The sequence below is a fragment of the Bufo bufo genome, chromosome 9 (assembly GCF_905171765.1).
Source record: "Bufo bufo chromosome 9, aBufBuf1.1, whole genome shotgun sequence".
Taxonomy (NCBI): domain Eukaryota; kingdom Metazoa; phylum Chordata; class Amphibia; order Anura; family Bufonidae; genus Bufo; species Bufo bufo.
The window spans coordinates 45,911,151-45,928,701 of record NC_053397.1 but is presented as its reverse complement, the minus strand read 5'-3'; the positions used below and the strand labels follow the sequence as shown (position 1 = coordinate 45,928,701).

At 48.1% G+C, this 17,551-nt stretch overlaps 1 protein-coding gene across 1 annotated transcript in view; it reads right to left on the bottom strand.

The window, feature by feature from the left end:
- The window catches only part of PTBP2 (polypyrimidine tract binding protein 2), a 50,667-nt gene extending 36,106 nt beyond the window's left edge, over positions 1 to 14,561 (bottom strand). The window contains exon 1 of the mRNA XM_040407204.1: positions 14,448 to 14,561. Within this exon, the coding sequence (XP_040263138.1) occupies positions 14,448 to 14,455 (8 nt within the window). The 5' untranslated portion in view covers positions 14,456 to 14,561. The remainder of the gene's footprint in view (positions 1 to 14,447) is intronic.
- Positions 14,562 to 17,551: the final 2,990 nt, after the last annotated feature.

The window sequence follows — 17,551 nt, the reverse complement described above, 5'->3', positions numbered from 1 at the left end:
AAGTGTAGCGGGGAGCTGGGGAGCAGTATACTTACCGTCCGTGCGGCTCCCCGGGCGCTCCAGAGTGACGTCAGGGCGCCCCAAGCGCATGGATCACGTGATCGCATGGATCACGTCATCCATGCGCATGGGGCGCTCTGACGTCATTCTGGAGCGCCCCGGGAGCCGCACGGACTGTAAGTATACCGCTCCCCCGCTCCCCGCTCCTACTATGGCAACCAGGACTTTAATAGCGTCCTGGGTGCCATAGTAACACTGAAAGCATTTGGAAGACGGTTCCGTCTTCAAATGCTTTCAGTACACTTGCGTTTTTCCGGATCCGGAGTGTAATTCCGGCAAGTGGAGTACACGCCGGATCCGGACAACGCAAGTGTGAAAGAGGCCTAAACAGCCTCTGGCTAACAATGAATCTGTATGGGGATGAGCAATGGCATTAGCGATCATTCCTCCCCATACTGTGGAGGAGATCACTGACGAGCAGGCGACTGTCTTCCTGACAATCATTCAGCTTCTACAAAAAAGAAAAGAAATGAGAAAACATTTTGATTGAAATCTTGGCAGTGATGCAGAGAAACTGGATTGTTCCCCTTTAAAAAAAATAGGAAACTAAGGCATATTTTAAGTTACATAAAAACATGAGAAGAGAGATGCTGGGTTATAGAATTAAGTGCACAGATGTCTCGGCAGATGTTACGAGACATCTAACAAGTATCCACAACAGATACAACTGGACTATAACAAACATGATTACCACCAGTTACAACAGAATATAAAAGGTTATTAAAGTCCAACTCCAACCTCAAAACCACCTTCTTGCTGCGGGGCTCCTCTTTCTTCCCAGTTAAGTCTAATGATTACTGCTTAACCCCTTCACGTATTTGGACATAACTGTATGACCTGATTGCATGGAACTTAAGGCAATCGGGCGTACAGCGCCAAAGCCCCGGAGTCTCAGCTCTCCCCGAGAGCAGAGACGCCGGAGAAGCCGGCAAAGGACCAATTAGAGTGGTCCCTTGCTGCCAATCACTCTGACTGCACACACTAAACAATCAGAGCGCGGCAGTGTAAAAATACTGGTCTCAGGCTCTGATCTCATCATTCTGGAGATGAGAGCCTGAAATTAGACATAGCCCCTCTTGTGCCCCTTGAAGCCCCCAGTGCCCCCATTGTCCTGCAGGAGCCCCCTTACAGCCCATCTCTGCTGTAACCCCCCCATGTGCAGCTGTGATGGCAGCAGCTCAGGAACAGAGCCACCACCATCAGCAACGAGTGTCAGCTGTAACATACAGTCGACACTGTGCTGCAATGGCCAAATATCCACTAAAATCGACTAACATGAAGCAAAATGTGTCACGATAAAAGAATCTTAGAACGGCTTGGATCAGTAAAAGCGTTCCACAGTTATTACCAGATAAAGTCACACACGTCAAATTTGAAAAATGGGGCTCCGGCATTTGGTACAAACTGGCTTCTTTTCTTTGAAGGGGTTCTAAGGGCTCATTCACACGATCGTATGAATGCATCCGTTCTGTAATTCATACATTGTGTGCTGTCCGCATCTGTTTTTCCGTTCAGAGGCCCCGCGAAAATATAGACCATGTCCTTATTGCAGAATGCACACAGATGGCATCCGTGTTTTACAGATGCGCAATTTGCGGACCGCTCCGTACAGTTATTAAAATTTTTTGGCTCCGATGAGCTGAAGTTATTACTTTGCGAAATCTCGTAATAACTTCAGAAATGTATTTCGCCTGTTAAAAACCTTTTACCGAACTTTGTTTCGGTTCCAAGTGGTACCTTGGAACCGAACCAGAGTTCGGTAAAGGGTTTTTGGCTCACTACTGGCTTTTTCTCACAATAACTTATAGAAATAACTGAAGTGTGAACTTAGCCTCACAGAGATCTTGATAAAAATACTGCGTCACTTACTTGGGACTGAAAGTTGTTTTCATAAAAATGTGAACTGGAAGAGAGTCTTGTCTGTCAAGGATAGGCATTGTTACAATGGATTCGCAAAAAAACCGATCCAACATGGACGTCACACAATTTATTTATTTTTTTGCAGATCTGTGTTTTGTGGACCGCAAAATACATACGGTCTTGTGCATGAGCCCTAAATGGCATGTGAACAGCTGAGGCCAGTGAACGGACAGGGGACCGGAGGCAGAACCCTCAGCGAACAGGCGAGTGGAGTTCATTTTTTATGTTTAACACATTCCAGCTCTCTATTTCAGCTCGGAGGTTGGACATCCCCTTTAAAATTATAGCATATACTCAAGTTCCCAAAGCTGGACAAAAAGCCACAGGTTTTCAGCAAATCTTGCACACGGCTCCAGGTTAATTGCACCTACAGCTATTCCATGAATCAGATTAGGAAATTCCAGCACGCTTTGTTTTTAATTATTTGAGATGACAGCCCAGAGAACCCCTTTAATAATTAATATATTTCTGTCATTATAATAGGAAAGCCAAACAATAAGCATTTATGGGAATAATTAGAGAGGTGTGAATTTCATATTCTGAAATTCGTTCACGCTTCATTGGGTGGTAAAAGGTGAATGGCGTTATGGATTCCGTTACTACGGACCATAAACGCAAGTCTATGACGGAATGCATAAAGGAATACCTTTAGAGGCATTCTGTCATAATAGTAGTCTATGGGCTGCAAAACGGATCCGCCCCGTTATGAAGCGGAGTCCTCTTCTGCATAACAGAAACGGGACGGATCTGTGTTGCAGCCTATAGACTTCCATTATGCCGAAATGAATAATGGAATGCCTCTAAAGGCATTCCGTGATTCCGTCATAGACCTGCGTTTATGGTCCGTGGTAACGGAATCCATAACGCAATTCACCTTTTACCACCAAACGAAGCGTGAACGAATTTCATAACATGAAATTCGCTCATCTCTAGAAATAATCACTGCGGTGGCACAAAGAGCAAAGGCTTCAGACCAGTTTTATGGCGTAGAAAGGTCACCATTTTCTGCATCTTTTAAATGTTTTTCTGTCGTTCAGAGCAGCTTCACAAGAAGTAGGAAGGGCTTGCCGTTAGGGGGAGGGGCCTCCACTGCCCAATATATGTAAGAAAATGTACTCTACACCAGCCAGTAACCGGCCCCAGTGTGTGACCGTTTCTTTACATACCACCCCAGAAAATGCCAAAAGGATCTTCTGGGTGCATCTAGGTCTATGGAAAGCTATGCGCTCAATATACCGAACATTTAAAATATTAATATTTTAAAAATATTTAAAAAAGGTATAGATATGAAAAGTGCCTTAAAGGGGACCCGGGAGCCCCTAGCGTTACCTGCAATGCAGATGCGGCGGCGGCCGTGCGGGGAGGAGCTACGCGGGTGACGGGGAGCGGGGTAAGTACCATCTATATGAGGGGCACAGGCGTTTCATATAGACAACCTCTTCGTGGGAGAGGGCTTCTTCTTGCATGGGTGTTTGACTCCCCTCCAGCTCTTAGAAAGGGGACTCCACGTGGGATCCTTGCATCAGCCTAAGGCCTCTTACACATGACCGTATTTGCAATCCGTATATGGGGCGGATTGTGTGTACTGGAATGCTAATGAATAGGGCTAATCACACAGAGGTATCTTTTCCATCTTCTGATGAAATCCGCAACATGTTCTAGTTTTGCGCGTATTTGCTTTCAAAAAAAATATAAGGAAGGAAGGAATACACATTCCTGAAGCAGTACTGATGACAATATGGACAGTATATCATCTGGAATATGGATGGATTTCAAAACGCTCATGTGAAAGACGCCCAGGGGTGGACTGGAGACTTAAAGTGGCCCTGGATAAATAAAAAATAAAAATAAAAAACACACACTAAAAAGTGGCCCCATGTTGTCGGTGGGTGCTGACAGAAGGCGGGGCAACACAAGTAGGCAGGGACAATACCGTAAGGCAGCACAAAATACTGCCCCAGTAGGACCACATACCACAGTGCAGCTCAAAATACTGCCGCCTGCGCCATGGTATGAGACTGTAGGAGCTTCCTCAGGACGGTGATACAGTTGAGTTGAGGAGGGCACTGCGACCGCTGGCCAGGTGCAGAAGTGCCTACATTAAGTAATGCTAAGAGCATCAGATCTTTATATACCTGGCTGGGGGCTTGGGAGGCCCCCTGGGCATCGGCCCACCAAGAAATTTCCCTCTAGGGTCCAGTCCGAAGAGGCCTAAGGCCAGTTTCACACGGACGTGTGCGGTCTAGGAAATACGGTCCATGTGACAAACTTATGTGTAATACCGGCCATTTTCTTTACAAGCAGGTGGCAGTACACAGATCAGGACGCTGCCACAGATCGTCCAAAGACATATTACTAAGTGGCTTCCCACGTTTCTAGCACTTTTGAGTGGCCAGCCTCTTTAAAGGATAGATAGATCATCAGAATCTGATGGGCAGGGGTCCGACACCCGGGACCCCCACTAATCAGCTGTTTGAGAAGGCAGGGGTGCTGGCAGTAGCGGGTAGCCTTCTCAGGCCCAGTAACCCAACCACTAGCATCACTGGCCTGGGTGCGGCTAAGCCCCATTGAATTGAAAGGGGTTAGGGCTAGCCATGCCCAGACCAGTGATAGTAGTCGTGACGTCACTGGGCCTTCGCCACTGCCAAACAGCTGACCAATGAGGGTCCCAGGTGTCGGACCCTGGCCCAACAGATGCCGTTGATCTACCCAGAAGATAGATCATCAGTAAGAACAAGCTACAGAACCCCTTTGCCATGTCTCAGTAGAGAATATGCAAGAGGATTGCAAAAAAGCCAAAAACTTATGTGTCATGTAGCAAACCTGTCACTAAAAGCATAAGACAAATCTACTAAATACTTTATATATCGTAGGAGCCGCAAGAGCCAATCTGCTGTAGGAACAGCGACTGAAATCCATGGTCTGGCTGCTTTTTAAAGGGAACCTGTCGTCAACTTTATGCTGTCCATACTAACGGCAGAATAAAGTAGAGACAGGTGAGGTGATTTCAGAGGTCTGTCATTTATAAGTTAAAAGTAAGTGGTTGCCGAGAACCAACATCACAATCATTGCAGACTGGGCCTGGAAGAGAGTCCTGGCCACCTGAGAAGAGTCCTGGTTATTCATGAGTCCCTGCTCTCCTGCCCACCTGCTGATGACTGTCCGTCTAATACCGAGTTTTCTCCCTTTCTCTCTAGGAGAGAACTGCCAATCATCAGCAGATGGGCGAGAGTGCGTGAGATTAGGAATAACCCCGACTCATCTCAGGTAGATTTGACTCTTCTCAAGGCCTGGGCTGCAATGATTATGATGCTGGTTCTCGGCAACCACTTACTTTTAGCTCATGACTGGCACACCGCAGACATCTGCATGTATGTCACTAATTTATGCTGCCCTCAGTGAGATCAGCATAAAGTTGATGACAGGTTCCCTTTAAGTACAGATCTATTGAGTTATTGCAAGTCTATAAATAACACAAAATGACGTTTTTATTAAAAAGAAAATATTATATCCATGTGAACAGTTAACACATCAGATGCAGTTGCAAGCACTGCATTTTTTTCACTCCATGAAACCTATATCCATTATTACAGGGCGTTCACAGGGCCTCAGCTCATCCAGGCCATTGTTTTGTCTGCCTTTTTCACCACAAGGCTCAATTATCTCCATTATGCTGCATTTATGAAGGCGGATGCACTGGTCACAATAAGCAGAGACCCCCTCCTCCCTTCCATCATCAGACACAGCCACGTAATGTGCTGACTGCTTTCTCTGGATCAATGCCAGGATACAAAGGACCAATTCCATATGGCTGGAACTTCCTATTGCCAGACTGTCCTCACAACAAAGCCTCCCTGTTTCTATGTCTTTTTTACTGTGCGGCAAAGTAAACCACAAGATTATACAAATACTGTGTTAAAAGGAGATATCATATCCAAGTGCCAGGATTACAATGTGCAGAGATAAAGCTGCTGCCTTTCATTTTCCACCAGCCACTGGGAAACAATAGGTGGAGGGAAAGGTCCAGACGATGATGAAACAGAAGATACAAGGGGGATGCATAACAATCGGGAAGGCAGGGCACATACACTGCTCCATTCGCCTCTGATCTCTCTGGTGGGCTGATATTAAAGGGGCAAACACATATGCTGATTGATAAGATATCTGCAGCAAACAGAGGAAGGTTTTTTTGCTTTGTTTTTTTTTTACACTAAGGCACAGTCCTCAACACTTAAAGGGGCCGTCCGCTTTTTCCAGTTGATGACCTATCCTCTTCTCTGTTCATCCCAACTGCAGCAGTGAGAAGGAGTAATTGTCTTTATTATTCACTTCAATGGGACGGCTCCTTTCTATTCACTTGAACAGACCAGAGCCTCCCAACTGAAGTGAACGGGGTCGACATAGTTGTCATTACTCCTACTCACTGCTGTAGTTGCAATGGCGAGCAGGTAAATAGTGAGGAGAAGGAGGCGCTCGTACGAGTGTTGTGTTCTCTTCGTACAGGTGATCGGCAGAGACGCCGGGAGTCAGGGTCCCACCCATCTGATTTTGAGGACCTATCCTGGAGGATAGGTCATCAATAGAAAGAAAAATCGGACACCTTTAAGATGGCCGTACACAAGATTAAAGTCGGGAGGAATGGCAGAAAAAGTAGCCCGGCTCGTCTAGCGAAAATGTAATCCGCTGGAAAACATCAGCTGTTCATCAACCAAAACTGCAAGTTGATGGCATGATTGGCTGAATTCAGCCAATCACTGGCCATTCTGCTCAAGCACCAGGGAGTCCGTTGTCTACTCCCTGGTCAGCCAGTTTAGTTGGCGTAAAAAGGATCCTATGGACAACTGATCGGCCACAACGCGGCGATCATCATCTCAATGACCAGCTTTAGGCCTCATGCGCACAACCGTGTCTGTGTTGCAGTGTGCAAACCACGGCTCCGCAAAATACGGACACCTTCAGTCTGCATTCTGAATTTTACCCATTGCCATCACTAGAAATGGACGGGACACGCATCTATAATTTGCGGAACGGACATACAGATGGCATCCACGTTTTTTTTTTTTTTTGCTGACCCATAGAAATGAATGGTTCTGTGTGTGATCCGAAAAACAAAGATAGAACACAGAAGCAAAATACAGTTGCGTGCGCCAGGCGTTAGGCCTCTTGCATACAAACTTATTTTCAATCGTTTTTTTTGCGGATCATATATGAAACCATTAATTTCAATAGGTCCACAAAAAAAAAAAAAAAAAAACACGGAAGGTACTCAGTGTGCATTCCGTTTCGCACAAAAATAGAACATGTCCTATTATTGTCCGTATTACGGACAAGGATAGGATTGTTCTATCAGGGGTCAGCTGTTTTGTTCCGCAAAATACGGAATGCACACAGAGGTCATGCGTATTTTTTGCGGATCCTTTTTTTGCGGACCGTAAAACACATACGGTCGTCTGCACGAGGCCTTAGAAGGACAAGCTGCTGGATTGAGAAAGTAGCAGGTGTCTTGCCAAATGAGGTCCAATAATTATATTTATGACAACCAGCAACAGGGACAAGTGGTAAAGGGCTCGTCCTTGTCATGTAAGTTGTGTAGAAAGTATCTGTCCTGCCCTTTTACACGTGTTGACTGAGAGGGCAGTGATTACCATTTAAATGTAGTCAAAGAGCCGCCAATCATTGGTACTGTATGAGCATGAACGATAGTTATTATGATCATTCATGCCTATACAGTTAGTTTCATCTGCAGAACATTTCAGTTTACACAGGGCGATGTTCTTTTTCGCTCTTTTGAATAAGCCAATTACATCGACAGAACATTCATTCCCAATAATTACCCAAACCTCAGCCCGCGTAAAAGGGCCCTTCACCAGCAGAGCGCTAACGAATAAGGGACCATCTGGAATTTTTTTATTTTTTAAACAGACGGCTCGGACGAAAAATAATAGAAGTGATACAGTACTTACCTTACCACCCCCCCCCTCCCCTAGAATGAGAAACCAGCAACATCCTCCTGCTCAAAGCAAACTCCATCTCATGTAGGAAGGAATATATATGAGACCTGTTTCATAGCAAATACCTCTGGTGGCAGTATATCGCACTAATAAGGGGCAAGTCCATAGACACTGAGGCTACTGTCACACTGGTGGTAGCCTTTTCCGGCAGGCTGTTCCTCTGCCGGATCCGTACTACTGCAAATCCACTCCACCCCCATTCACTATAATGGGGGCAGGCCGGAGGTCCGACTGCAGCATGGCATACATGCCAAGAGGCGGACGGACAAAAACCGCAGAGTGCTGCAGTTTTTTTTTCTTCTGGCCGCCTCTCAGCGTGTTTGCCGTACTGCGGCCGGACTTCCGGCCTGCCCCCATTATAGTGAATGGGGCCAGAGCGGACTTGCGGTACCACGGATCCAGCAGGCTGTTCCACCGCTGCCACAAGTGTGAAAGTAGCCTGACGAAGTTTTTTTCCTCAGTCTTTGATTCAGGAGTCTCTGCTCACCGTGACACGCCGACAGCTTTTCATACACTGTGATTTCCCTGAGAGCCAGTAAAGGGGGTACATCCCCGAATTGTGTTTTGTTTGACTTGAAGGGTAGCTACATTCCAACAGGTGGCACTAGAGCAGGGATCAACCACCTGCGGCACTCCAGCTGTTCAGAAACTACAACTCCCAGAATGCTTCATTCGCTTCTATGGGAATTAAAAGAGCAGCCAAGTATGTTTGCATGCTGGGAGCTGTAGTTCCACAGCAGCTGGTTGCTGATCCCTGCACTAGAGTCTGGAATCGGAGCTAATTTGCAGATCTTTATCCCAGAGTATCACTGAAAGGCCTATAAAGCTCCTACACATGCTAGGCGCTCCCCATGAAGAAGGATAGTGCCCCCCGATCCCTGAGAACACAAGGAATGGGCAGATGAAATCCCACTGCCTGATCCTTATCTCCTCCGACATCTGCCATCATATAGTTGGGAATCCACCATGGTCAACCAACACAGCCGACATGTATCTATATAGTGTATGACCTTCTAAAGTTATATAAAGCAGGTGACAATCTAACTAAACAGCTCCCAGACATCTCCTGACAGATGGCAACAGTGGTTGGAAGTTCACCAATAACATCAATTGTGTCTAAAACACATAATAAATGTAGGCGATAACCAGAGATCAGGCTTCTGAAACACTGGCAAAAAGCAGATCTCTTGAGGCCTAATACAGAGGGTAATATGACCACAAGCATACTGAACAGAGATCTCCATACAACCTTGTATTACCGGATAATGTAGCCTTGATAAGGATGCGAAAATGTGCACATATTGAGGCCTCACGCACACGACCGTATCCAGTTTTGAGGTCTGCGGATAGCGGGTCAGCAAATACAGATGCAGTCAGTGTGCATCCGAATTTTTTATTTTGTTGCTGACCCACTAACTGCAATGGGTCAGTGGACATATTCTATATTTTTGAGGAACAAACATACGGATGTGGGAAGCACATGGATCTCTGTGCCTTCCACAAAATGTCCTATAATGTGGACCATGGACCCATTAAAATAAACTGGTCTGCAATAATTGCTAGGGATCGGCCGATACCGATAACCTGTGAACTTTCAGGGGGGGGGGGGGGGGGGGGGGGGCACACTGCGCCACCAGTTTTTAATACTGGGGAGGGCACACTGCGCCAATGTTTTTATTACTGGTGGTGATGCGGGGGTGCAATAAATGCGCCACCAATGATAATTGACGTTTAATACAGGAGTTGGGTGTGTCGGTGCTGTGATCAGCGTCAGCAATTAATCCCCCAGGTGCGGTCATATAGGCTGGGCACCGCCTCCTGTATTTGTATTAGACGTTAACTTTCATTGGTGGCGCAGTGCGCCCGCCCCTCCCTCCCATTGGCAGCGTGGCACAGGGAGGAGGGAGAGACGACTTCTCCCCTGTGCTGCTGAGGGAACATGGCGCGCTGAGAGCAGTGCGCTGGACGCATTATCGGCAAGGTTAGATGTTGATACCGATAACTTTGAAAATGATGAATATCGACCGATAATATCGGTAACTCTGATAATTGGGCGATCCCTGTAAGGGCATATGCAACACAGACCATATCCTGCTTTTGTGGATCCGCAATGTGCAGACAGCAAAATACACAGAGTTGTGTGCCTGAGGCCTAAATCTGTATGACACCAGCCACAGGCCTCGCACACAGCAGAGCAGGAGCCCCAGGAGCTCCGTACTTGAAAGCCGTAGGCACATGGGGCCCATATACAGTGCCACAGACAGACACTAACCAACGTGTTGAAGGGGTAGGCCAGTTTAGGACCCATTCACACAATCGTATTTTTGCTACAGAACGGATGCGGTCCAATTCATTTCAAAGGGGTTCGCAAGAAATGCGGACAGCACGCGGTGTACTGCCCGCATCCGTATGTCCGTTCTGAGCCCCACAAAAAAGATAGAGCATGCCCTATTCTTGTCTGTTCTGCAGACTAGAATAGGAATTGTGACAAGGGGTCCGCAAAAAAAAAAAGAAAAAAAAGAAGGATGCGTTTTGTGGACCACAAAATACATATGGTTCTGGGAACACCACACGCCTGCAGCCAGTAATAAGCATTATTAGACTATCGGCGCTGATGTGCGCATGATTCAGAATTACATGCAGGGAACATGGGCCACTGAAGGAGGAACCCGTCCACCAGTGGCCTCTATTCACTAAGGCCTCGTTCAAACGTCAGTGATGAAATCCGTGACAAGATAGTCAGTGGTTCATCCGTGAAGATGTCTGAAGGATCTGTGTTTGGTCCGTTTGTCGGTCTTCCTCTGCCCCCCGTGTGTCATCTGTATTCCACGGACAGTGCTAGGCTGAAAATTAATTTCAAGAGCATCTCCTAACAACAATCCATGTAACATCTGGACGCCATTTGTGTTATGTCTGTTTTTTCATGGACGCATAGACTATAAAGGGCGTGATGAATGCATAAACATGGACAGAAATAGGACGCGCTTCTGTGGTGTGAGCCCAGACTAACCAGACTATGGGACATCGCGGATGTGCGAATACACACATTAAAATCAATGGATAAGGCTACTTTCACACCTGCGTTTGGTGCGGATCCGTCTGGTACCTGCAGAGACGGATCCGCACCTATAAATCCAAACTATGGTATCCGTTCAGTACGGATCCGTCTGCATACACTTAGTCAAAAAAAGTCTAAGTGCAAGTCAAACGGATCCGCACCGCCAGGCGGACACCAAAACGCTGCCTCAAGAGCGGAGCCAAACTGATGCATTCTGAACGGATCCGCATCCATTCAGAATGCATTGTGGCTAAACTGATCCGTTTGGGGCCGCTTGTGAGAGCCTTGAAACGGATCTCACAGGCGGACCCAGAAACGGCAGTGTGAAAGTAGCCTAAGTGGGATGTCCATGGAGAACACGGACAGCACGCTTCCATAAATAACTAACGTCTGAATAAGGCCTTACAATGCAAAATGCGGATCCGCAAAACGAAGATCCCGGCCGTGTGCGTTCTGAATTTTCCGGACAAGAATAGGACATGCTCTATTTTTTTTTGCGGGGCCGCGGAACAGAACAACAGATGCGGACAGCACATGGTAGGCTGTCTGCATCTTTTGCGGCCCCATTGAAATGAATGGGTCCGCAACCGTTGCGCAAAATTGCGGAATGGATGCAAATCCATTTATTACGGTGGTGCGAATGCACCCTGAAGCAGCGGAGCAGGACAGTAGTCGGGGGCAGTCACATCTCAGAGGCTGTACAGAGCGGTCATTCAGGGATCGCAATGCTGCGCCCCAATAAACGTCAGGCTGGGAGGAGACCCAGACAAAGAAGACTCGAGCAGAGCGGCTGCGTACAGCTGCGCAAGGACGTTACCACGTTTCCTACTATACACGACATACGTGGCGGTATATAAAGATTATTACTATTATACCAATAATACAGCCCCAGAGCTGATGAAAGTTTTAGAGTAGCGGCCATACAAACCAATCTACTGGAAAATGTACCCAAATGGCTAAGACAACCGTCACCTCTCCTGTTTTGGTAACCTCGTCTATTCTTATAACTGCACGTTGTGCCATTCCTCTACTATTCCTACTAGGAATTTATGAATGAATTGCCAGCAGCCTGCAATAAAGTTCAGTGTGGTCTCAGTAGGGGGTGTGTCCCTGCAGACGGACAACATCCAATCAGTGCTGCCGGTGTCAGACACACCCCCACAATAGTGACATTTATTGCAGGCTGCTAGCAATTCACTAAGAAACCTCTAGTAGGAATAATAGACGGATGGCACAAGAGTCGCTCCAGTACACGTGACGTCCTGGCACTGGGAGAGTTCGGTCCGGCTCCCTCTGGTACAGAGCCAGTGCTCCCCGGAAAAGGTAATTATTATTTTTTTTACCCACTTTTAACGCCATTAGACGGGAGCACTCCTGTCTAAATAACCGCTGAAAACAGGCCCACTGACTTCTATGGGGTCCGTCTGACCGTTAAAACAAATAGGACACGTCGCTATTCACTGCACATTACAAGAAGTCCATGTGAATAGCCCCATAGACCACTGCCATTATTCCTGTTCGTGTGAACGTAGCCTAATGAGGACGTTTTTCATTGCTGAGGCTCTGACTGCTAGGTCCGCCAGCAATCACCAGAACAGGGGTCAGCAGGCGGCGCCCCACGGGAAGGCAGAGATATTACATCCACCGGAGCGGTTATGAGAAGGGGGGTCCACAATCCGAGCGCAGTGGTGCTATGTCCACCTCTCCAGTCACTTCTATGGGACTTCCAGGAGGACTGTACACAGACGCCCCAAAAAAGTGACTGGAGAGGTGGACACAGCACCACTGCGCTCTGATTGTGGACCCCCCTTCTCATAACCGCCGGGGGTCCCAGAAGTTGGCATTTATCACAGAAGAGATAATATAAATGTATGATAGCTGGGGGTCCGACTGCTGGGACCCTCTCTGATCACGAGAATGTGAGTTTCCTATGTCAGTAAGGTGGTTCGTCTGCATGACCAGTGACCACCGCTCTATCCACTGCTATGGGGCTGAGAGCAGTGCTCCATTCTTACAGGGGTCTCTGGACTCCTTGGAGGCAGTGGGAGTCCTGCTGAGCCCTCCGCACACAGTGACTGGCAGTGACAGTCCAGATTACCACAGACAGTGACCGACAGATTTTCCTGTATAAAGTCCCATTCACACGACCGCGTCCATTTTGCAGACCGCAGATGTGCAAAACACGGACGCCGGCTGTTTGCAAACCACATTGCGGTGCAGAACCGTTGACGTCTATGGGTTTGCGTTCCACGTATTGCAGCCAAAGAGAGGACGCAACATGGACACGGTCGTGTGCATGGGTCCTTAGTGTGTATAAAGATGACTGTCAATCACTGTCAGGGTGGGCGGGGCAACCAGGCCTGCCACTGTCAGGGTGGGCGGGGCAACCAGGCCTGCCACTGTCAGGGTGGGCGGGGCAACCAGGCCTGCCACTGTCAGGGTGGGCGGGGCAACCAGGCCTGCCACTGTCAGGGTGGGCGGGGCAACCAGGCCTGCCACTGTCAGGGTGGGCGGGGCAACCAGGCCTGCCACTGTCAGGGTGGGCGGGGCAACCAGGCCTGCCACTGTCAGGGTGGGCGGGGCAACCAGGCCTGCCACTGTCAGGGTGGGCGGGGCAACCAGGCCTGCCACTGTCAGGGTGGGCGGGGCAACCAGGCCTGCCACTGTCAGGGTGGGCGGGGCAACCAGGACTCTCTACTAGGAGTCCTATCAGGATTTACTCTCAATTCATTAGTCCTGCTCTGACTCACAGACTATACAGCTGGACCCTCAGCCTCTCCATCAATCACAAGCTGCTCTCAGATAGGGGCTTCAGAGATCCACTGAAAATGAGGACTACCCCCCCCCCCCCCCCCCCCCGATTACCAGTTACACAATGAGTAGGTCCCTCTCACAGTTCATGGTTCCTCTGTGGAATGAGCCCAGTATATGACGGTACTAAACAGATCAGTGAAGCCTATGATCGGTGACTACAGTCGGTCGGCAATGGCTGCTCTCAGAGAACAATAGATGGCAGTCAGGCGGTTCACTGTCCCCTCATGGCAGGAGAAGATCCGCCGGAATACACGGCGGGGGGAGGTGAAGGCCCACACAATGACACATGGCAGGTGACAAAGACTCCAAGAGATGCTGTCCCCCGGCAGCTCCGGGCTCTGGACACCGGCGGCCTTCACACGAAGGCCCGTCCCTGCCTCCGCCTCCACACCGACGGGACCCCAGCCGGGAAGTCTCCCGACCGCCTCTAGACCACAGCGCCCGACCCCATCCTTCCCGCCATAACGGGGTACGCACAAGGTCCTGAGGTAACAAAGCTCCTCAGTCACAGCACGGCGGTCCCCGCGGCGGCGGCACACTCACCCCACACACACAGGCCCAGCCTCCAGCCAGAATAAACCTACCCGTCCATTGCCGGATTGGTGTCCGCTCCTTATGGGATCCTAACCTGCACCTCAACCGCCGACTCCACACATAAACAAAATGGCGCCGCCCGATGGGACGGAAACAGCCGAGCGACGACACTGGCCGGAAATTGCCGAACGTGGCGCTCGGGGTGGGGCTGGGATGTGCTGCGTGTCGTGAGGAGGGAGGCGGCCGGAGAGGGAAACACGAACGGTTCCGTCAGCCTGGGCGCGCGCGAGCGGTTTACCACATAAAACACTGACGTTTTTTTCTTTCTTTCCTTCCACCAGTGTTTGTTCCCTGCATGCACCCGGCAGTTACCGCCCAACTTGTACGGTCTGAGAGGGACACGTATGGTTTAGGGCTCATGCACACAAACATATTTTCTTTCCATTCCTTTTTTCATGGTACAGCATGAGGAACCATTAATTTCAATGGGTCCGCAAAAAAAAAACAAGTGTGCGTTCCATTTCCGTATGTCCGTTCCGCCAAAAAATAGAATATGTCCTATTATTGTCCGCATTATGGGCAAGGGCAGGACTTTTCTATCAGGGGCCAGCTGTTCTGTTCCTGCAAAATACAGAATGCACACGGACGTCATCCGTATTTTTTGCGGACTGCAAAATACATACGGTCGCGTGCAAGAGTCCTTAGTGTGTAAAAGACCCGTTTTCCCTGCACCTTTAGGCCTCATGCACACGACAGTGAATAATGGCCGTCACACGGCCATTTTTAGCACCAATGAAAGTCTATGGAGCTATTAACATGGCCGTTCTTTTAACGGCTAGTGAATAGCGTCCGTGCAAAAATAGGGCATGTCCTATTTTGGGACGTTTTTTTGCTCAGACGGACTCATTGAAATCAATGGGACCGTTTTAACGGCTGATTGACAGGAGTGCACGGCCATTAACCGCCTCAGGACTGCCGTACGCAGGATTGCGTCCTGGCGGCGGCCCTGCTCTTCAGGGTGGACACATATACGCGTCCTCTCGCGAGACGCGAGATTTCCTGTGAACACGCGCACACAAGCGCGCGCGTTCACAGGATCGGAAGGTAAGCGAATGGATCTTCAGACTGCCAGCGGCGATCGTTCGCTGGCAGGCTGGAGATGCGATTTTTTTAACTCCTAACAGTTTTGATAACAGCGTCTAATATACCTGCTACCTGGTCCTCTGGTGGTCCCCTTTGTTTGGATCGACCACCAGAGGACACAGGCAGCTCAGTAATAAGTAGCACCACACTACACTACACCCCCCCTGTCACTTATTAACCCCTGATCACCCCATATAGACTCCCTGATCACCCCCCTGTCATTGATCACCCCCCTGTCATTGATCACCCCCGTGTAAGGCTGCATTCAGATGTCCGTATGTTTTTTACGGATACTTGGATCGGATCCGCAAAACACATACAGACGTCTGAATGGAGCCTGACAGGGGGGTGATCACCCCATATAGACTCCCTGATCACCCCCCTGTCATTGATCACCCCCCTGTAAGGCTCCATTCAGACATTTTTTTTGGCCCAAGTTAGCAGAATTTTTTCTTTTTTTTTCTTACAAAGTCTCATATTCCACTAACTTGTGTCAAAAAAGAAAATCTCACATGAAGTCACCATACCCCTCACGGAATCCAAATGCGTAAATTTTTTTAGACTAGAATGCCAGGACAGTATAAATACCCCACATGTGACCCCATTTCGGAAATAAGACACCCCAAGGTATTCGCTGAGGGGCATATTGAGTCCATGAAAGATTGAAACTTTTGTCCCAAGTTAGCGGAAAGGGAGACTTTGTGAGAAAAAATTAAAAATATCAATTTCCGCTAACTTGTGCCAAAAAAAATAAATTCTATGAACTCGCCATGCCCCTCATTGAATACCTTGGGGTGTCTTCTTTCCAAAATGGGGTCACATGTGGGGTATTTATACTGCCCTGGCATTTTAGGGGCCCTAAAGCGTGAGAAGAAGTCTGGGATCCAAATGTCTAAAAATGCCCTCATAAAAGGAATGTGGGCCCCTTTGCGCATCTAGGCTGCAAAAAAGTGTCACACATGTGGTATCGCCGTACTCAGGAGAAGTTGGGCAATGTGTTTTGGGGTGTCATTTTACATATACCCATGCTGGGTGAGATAAATATCTTGGTCAAATGCCAACTTTGTATAAAAAAAATGGGAAAAGTTGTCTTTTGCCGAGATATTTCTCTCACCCAGCATGAGTATATGTAAAAAGACACCCCAAAACACATTGACCAACTTCTCCTGAGTTCGGGAATACCAGATGTGTGACACTTTTTTGCAGCCTAGATGCGCAAAGGGGCCCACATTCCAAAGAGCACCTTTCGGATTTCACAGGTCATTTACCTACTTACCACACATTAGGGCCCCTAGAATGCCAGGGCAGTATAACTACCCCACAAGTGACGCCATTTTGGAAAGAAGACACCCCAAGGTATTCCGTGCGGGGCATGGCGAGTTCCTAGAATTTTAAATTTTTTGTCACAAGTTAGCGGAAAATGATGATTTATTTTTATTTTCTTACAAAGTCTCATATTCCACTAACTTGTGACAAAAAATAAAAACTTCCATGAACTCACTATGCCCATCACGAAATACCTTGGGGTGTCTTCTTTCCAAAATAGGGTCACTTGTGGGGTAGTTATACTGCCCTGGCATTTTAGGGGCCGAATGCGTGAGAAGTGGTTTGAAATCAAAATCTGTAAAATATGGCCGGTGAAATCCGAAAGGTGCTCTTTGGAATGTGGGCCCCTTTGCCCACCTAGGCTGCAAAAAAGTGTCACACATCTGGTATCCCCGTACTCAGGAGAAGTTGGGCAATGTGTTTTGGGGTGTCTTTTTACATATACCCATGCTGGGTGAGAGAAATATCTTGGTCAAATGCCAACTTTGTATAAAAAAAATAGGAAAAGTTGTCTTTTGCCAAGATATTTCTCTCACCCAGCATGGGTATATGTAAAATGACACCCAAAAAACATTGCCCAACTTCTCCTGAGTACGGAGATACCAGATGTGTGACACTTTTTTGCAGCCTAGGTGGGCAAAGGGGCCCACATTCCAAAGAGCACCTTGCGGATTTCACCGGCCAT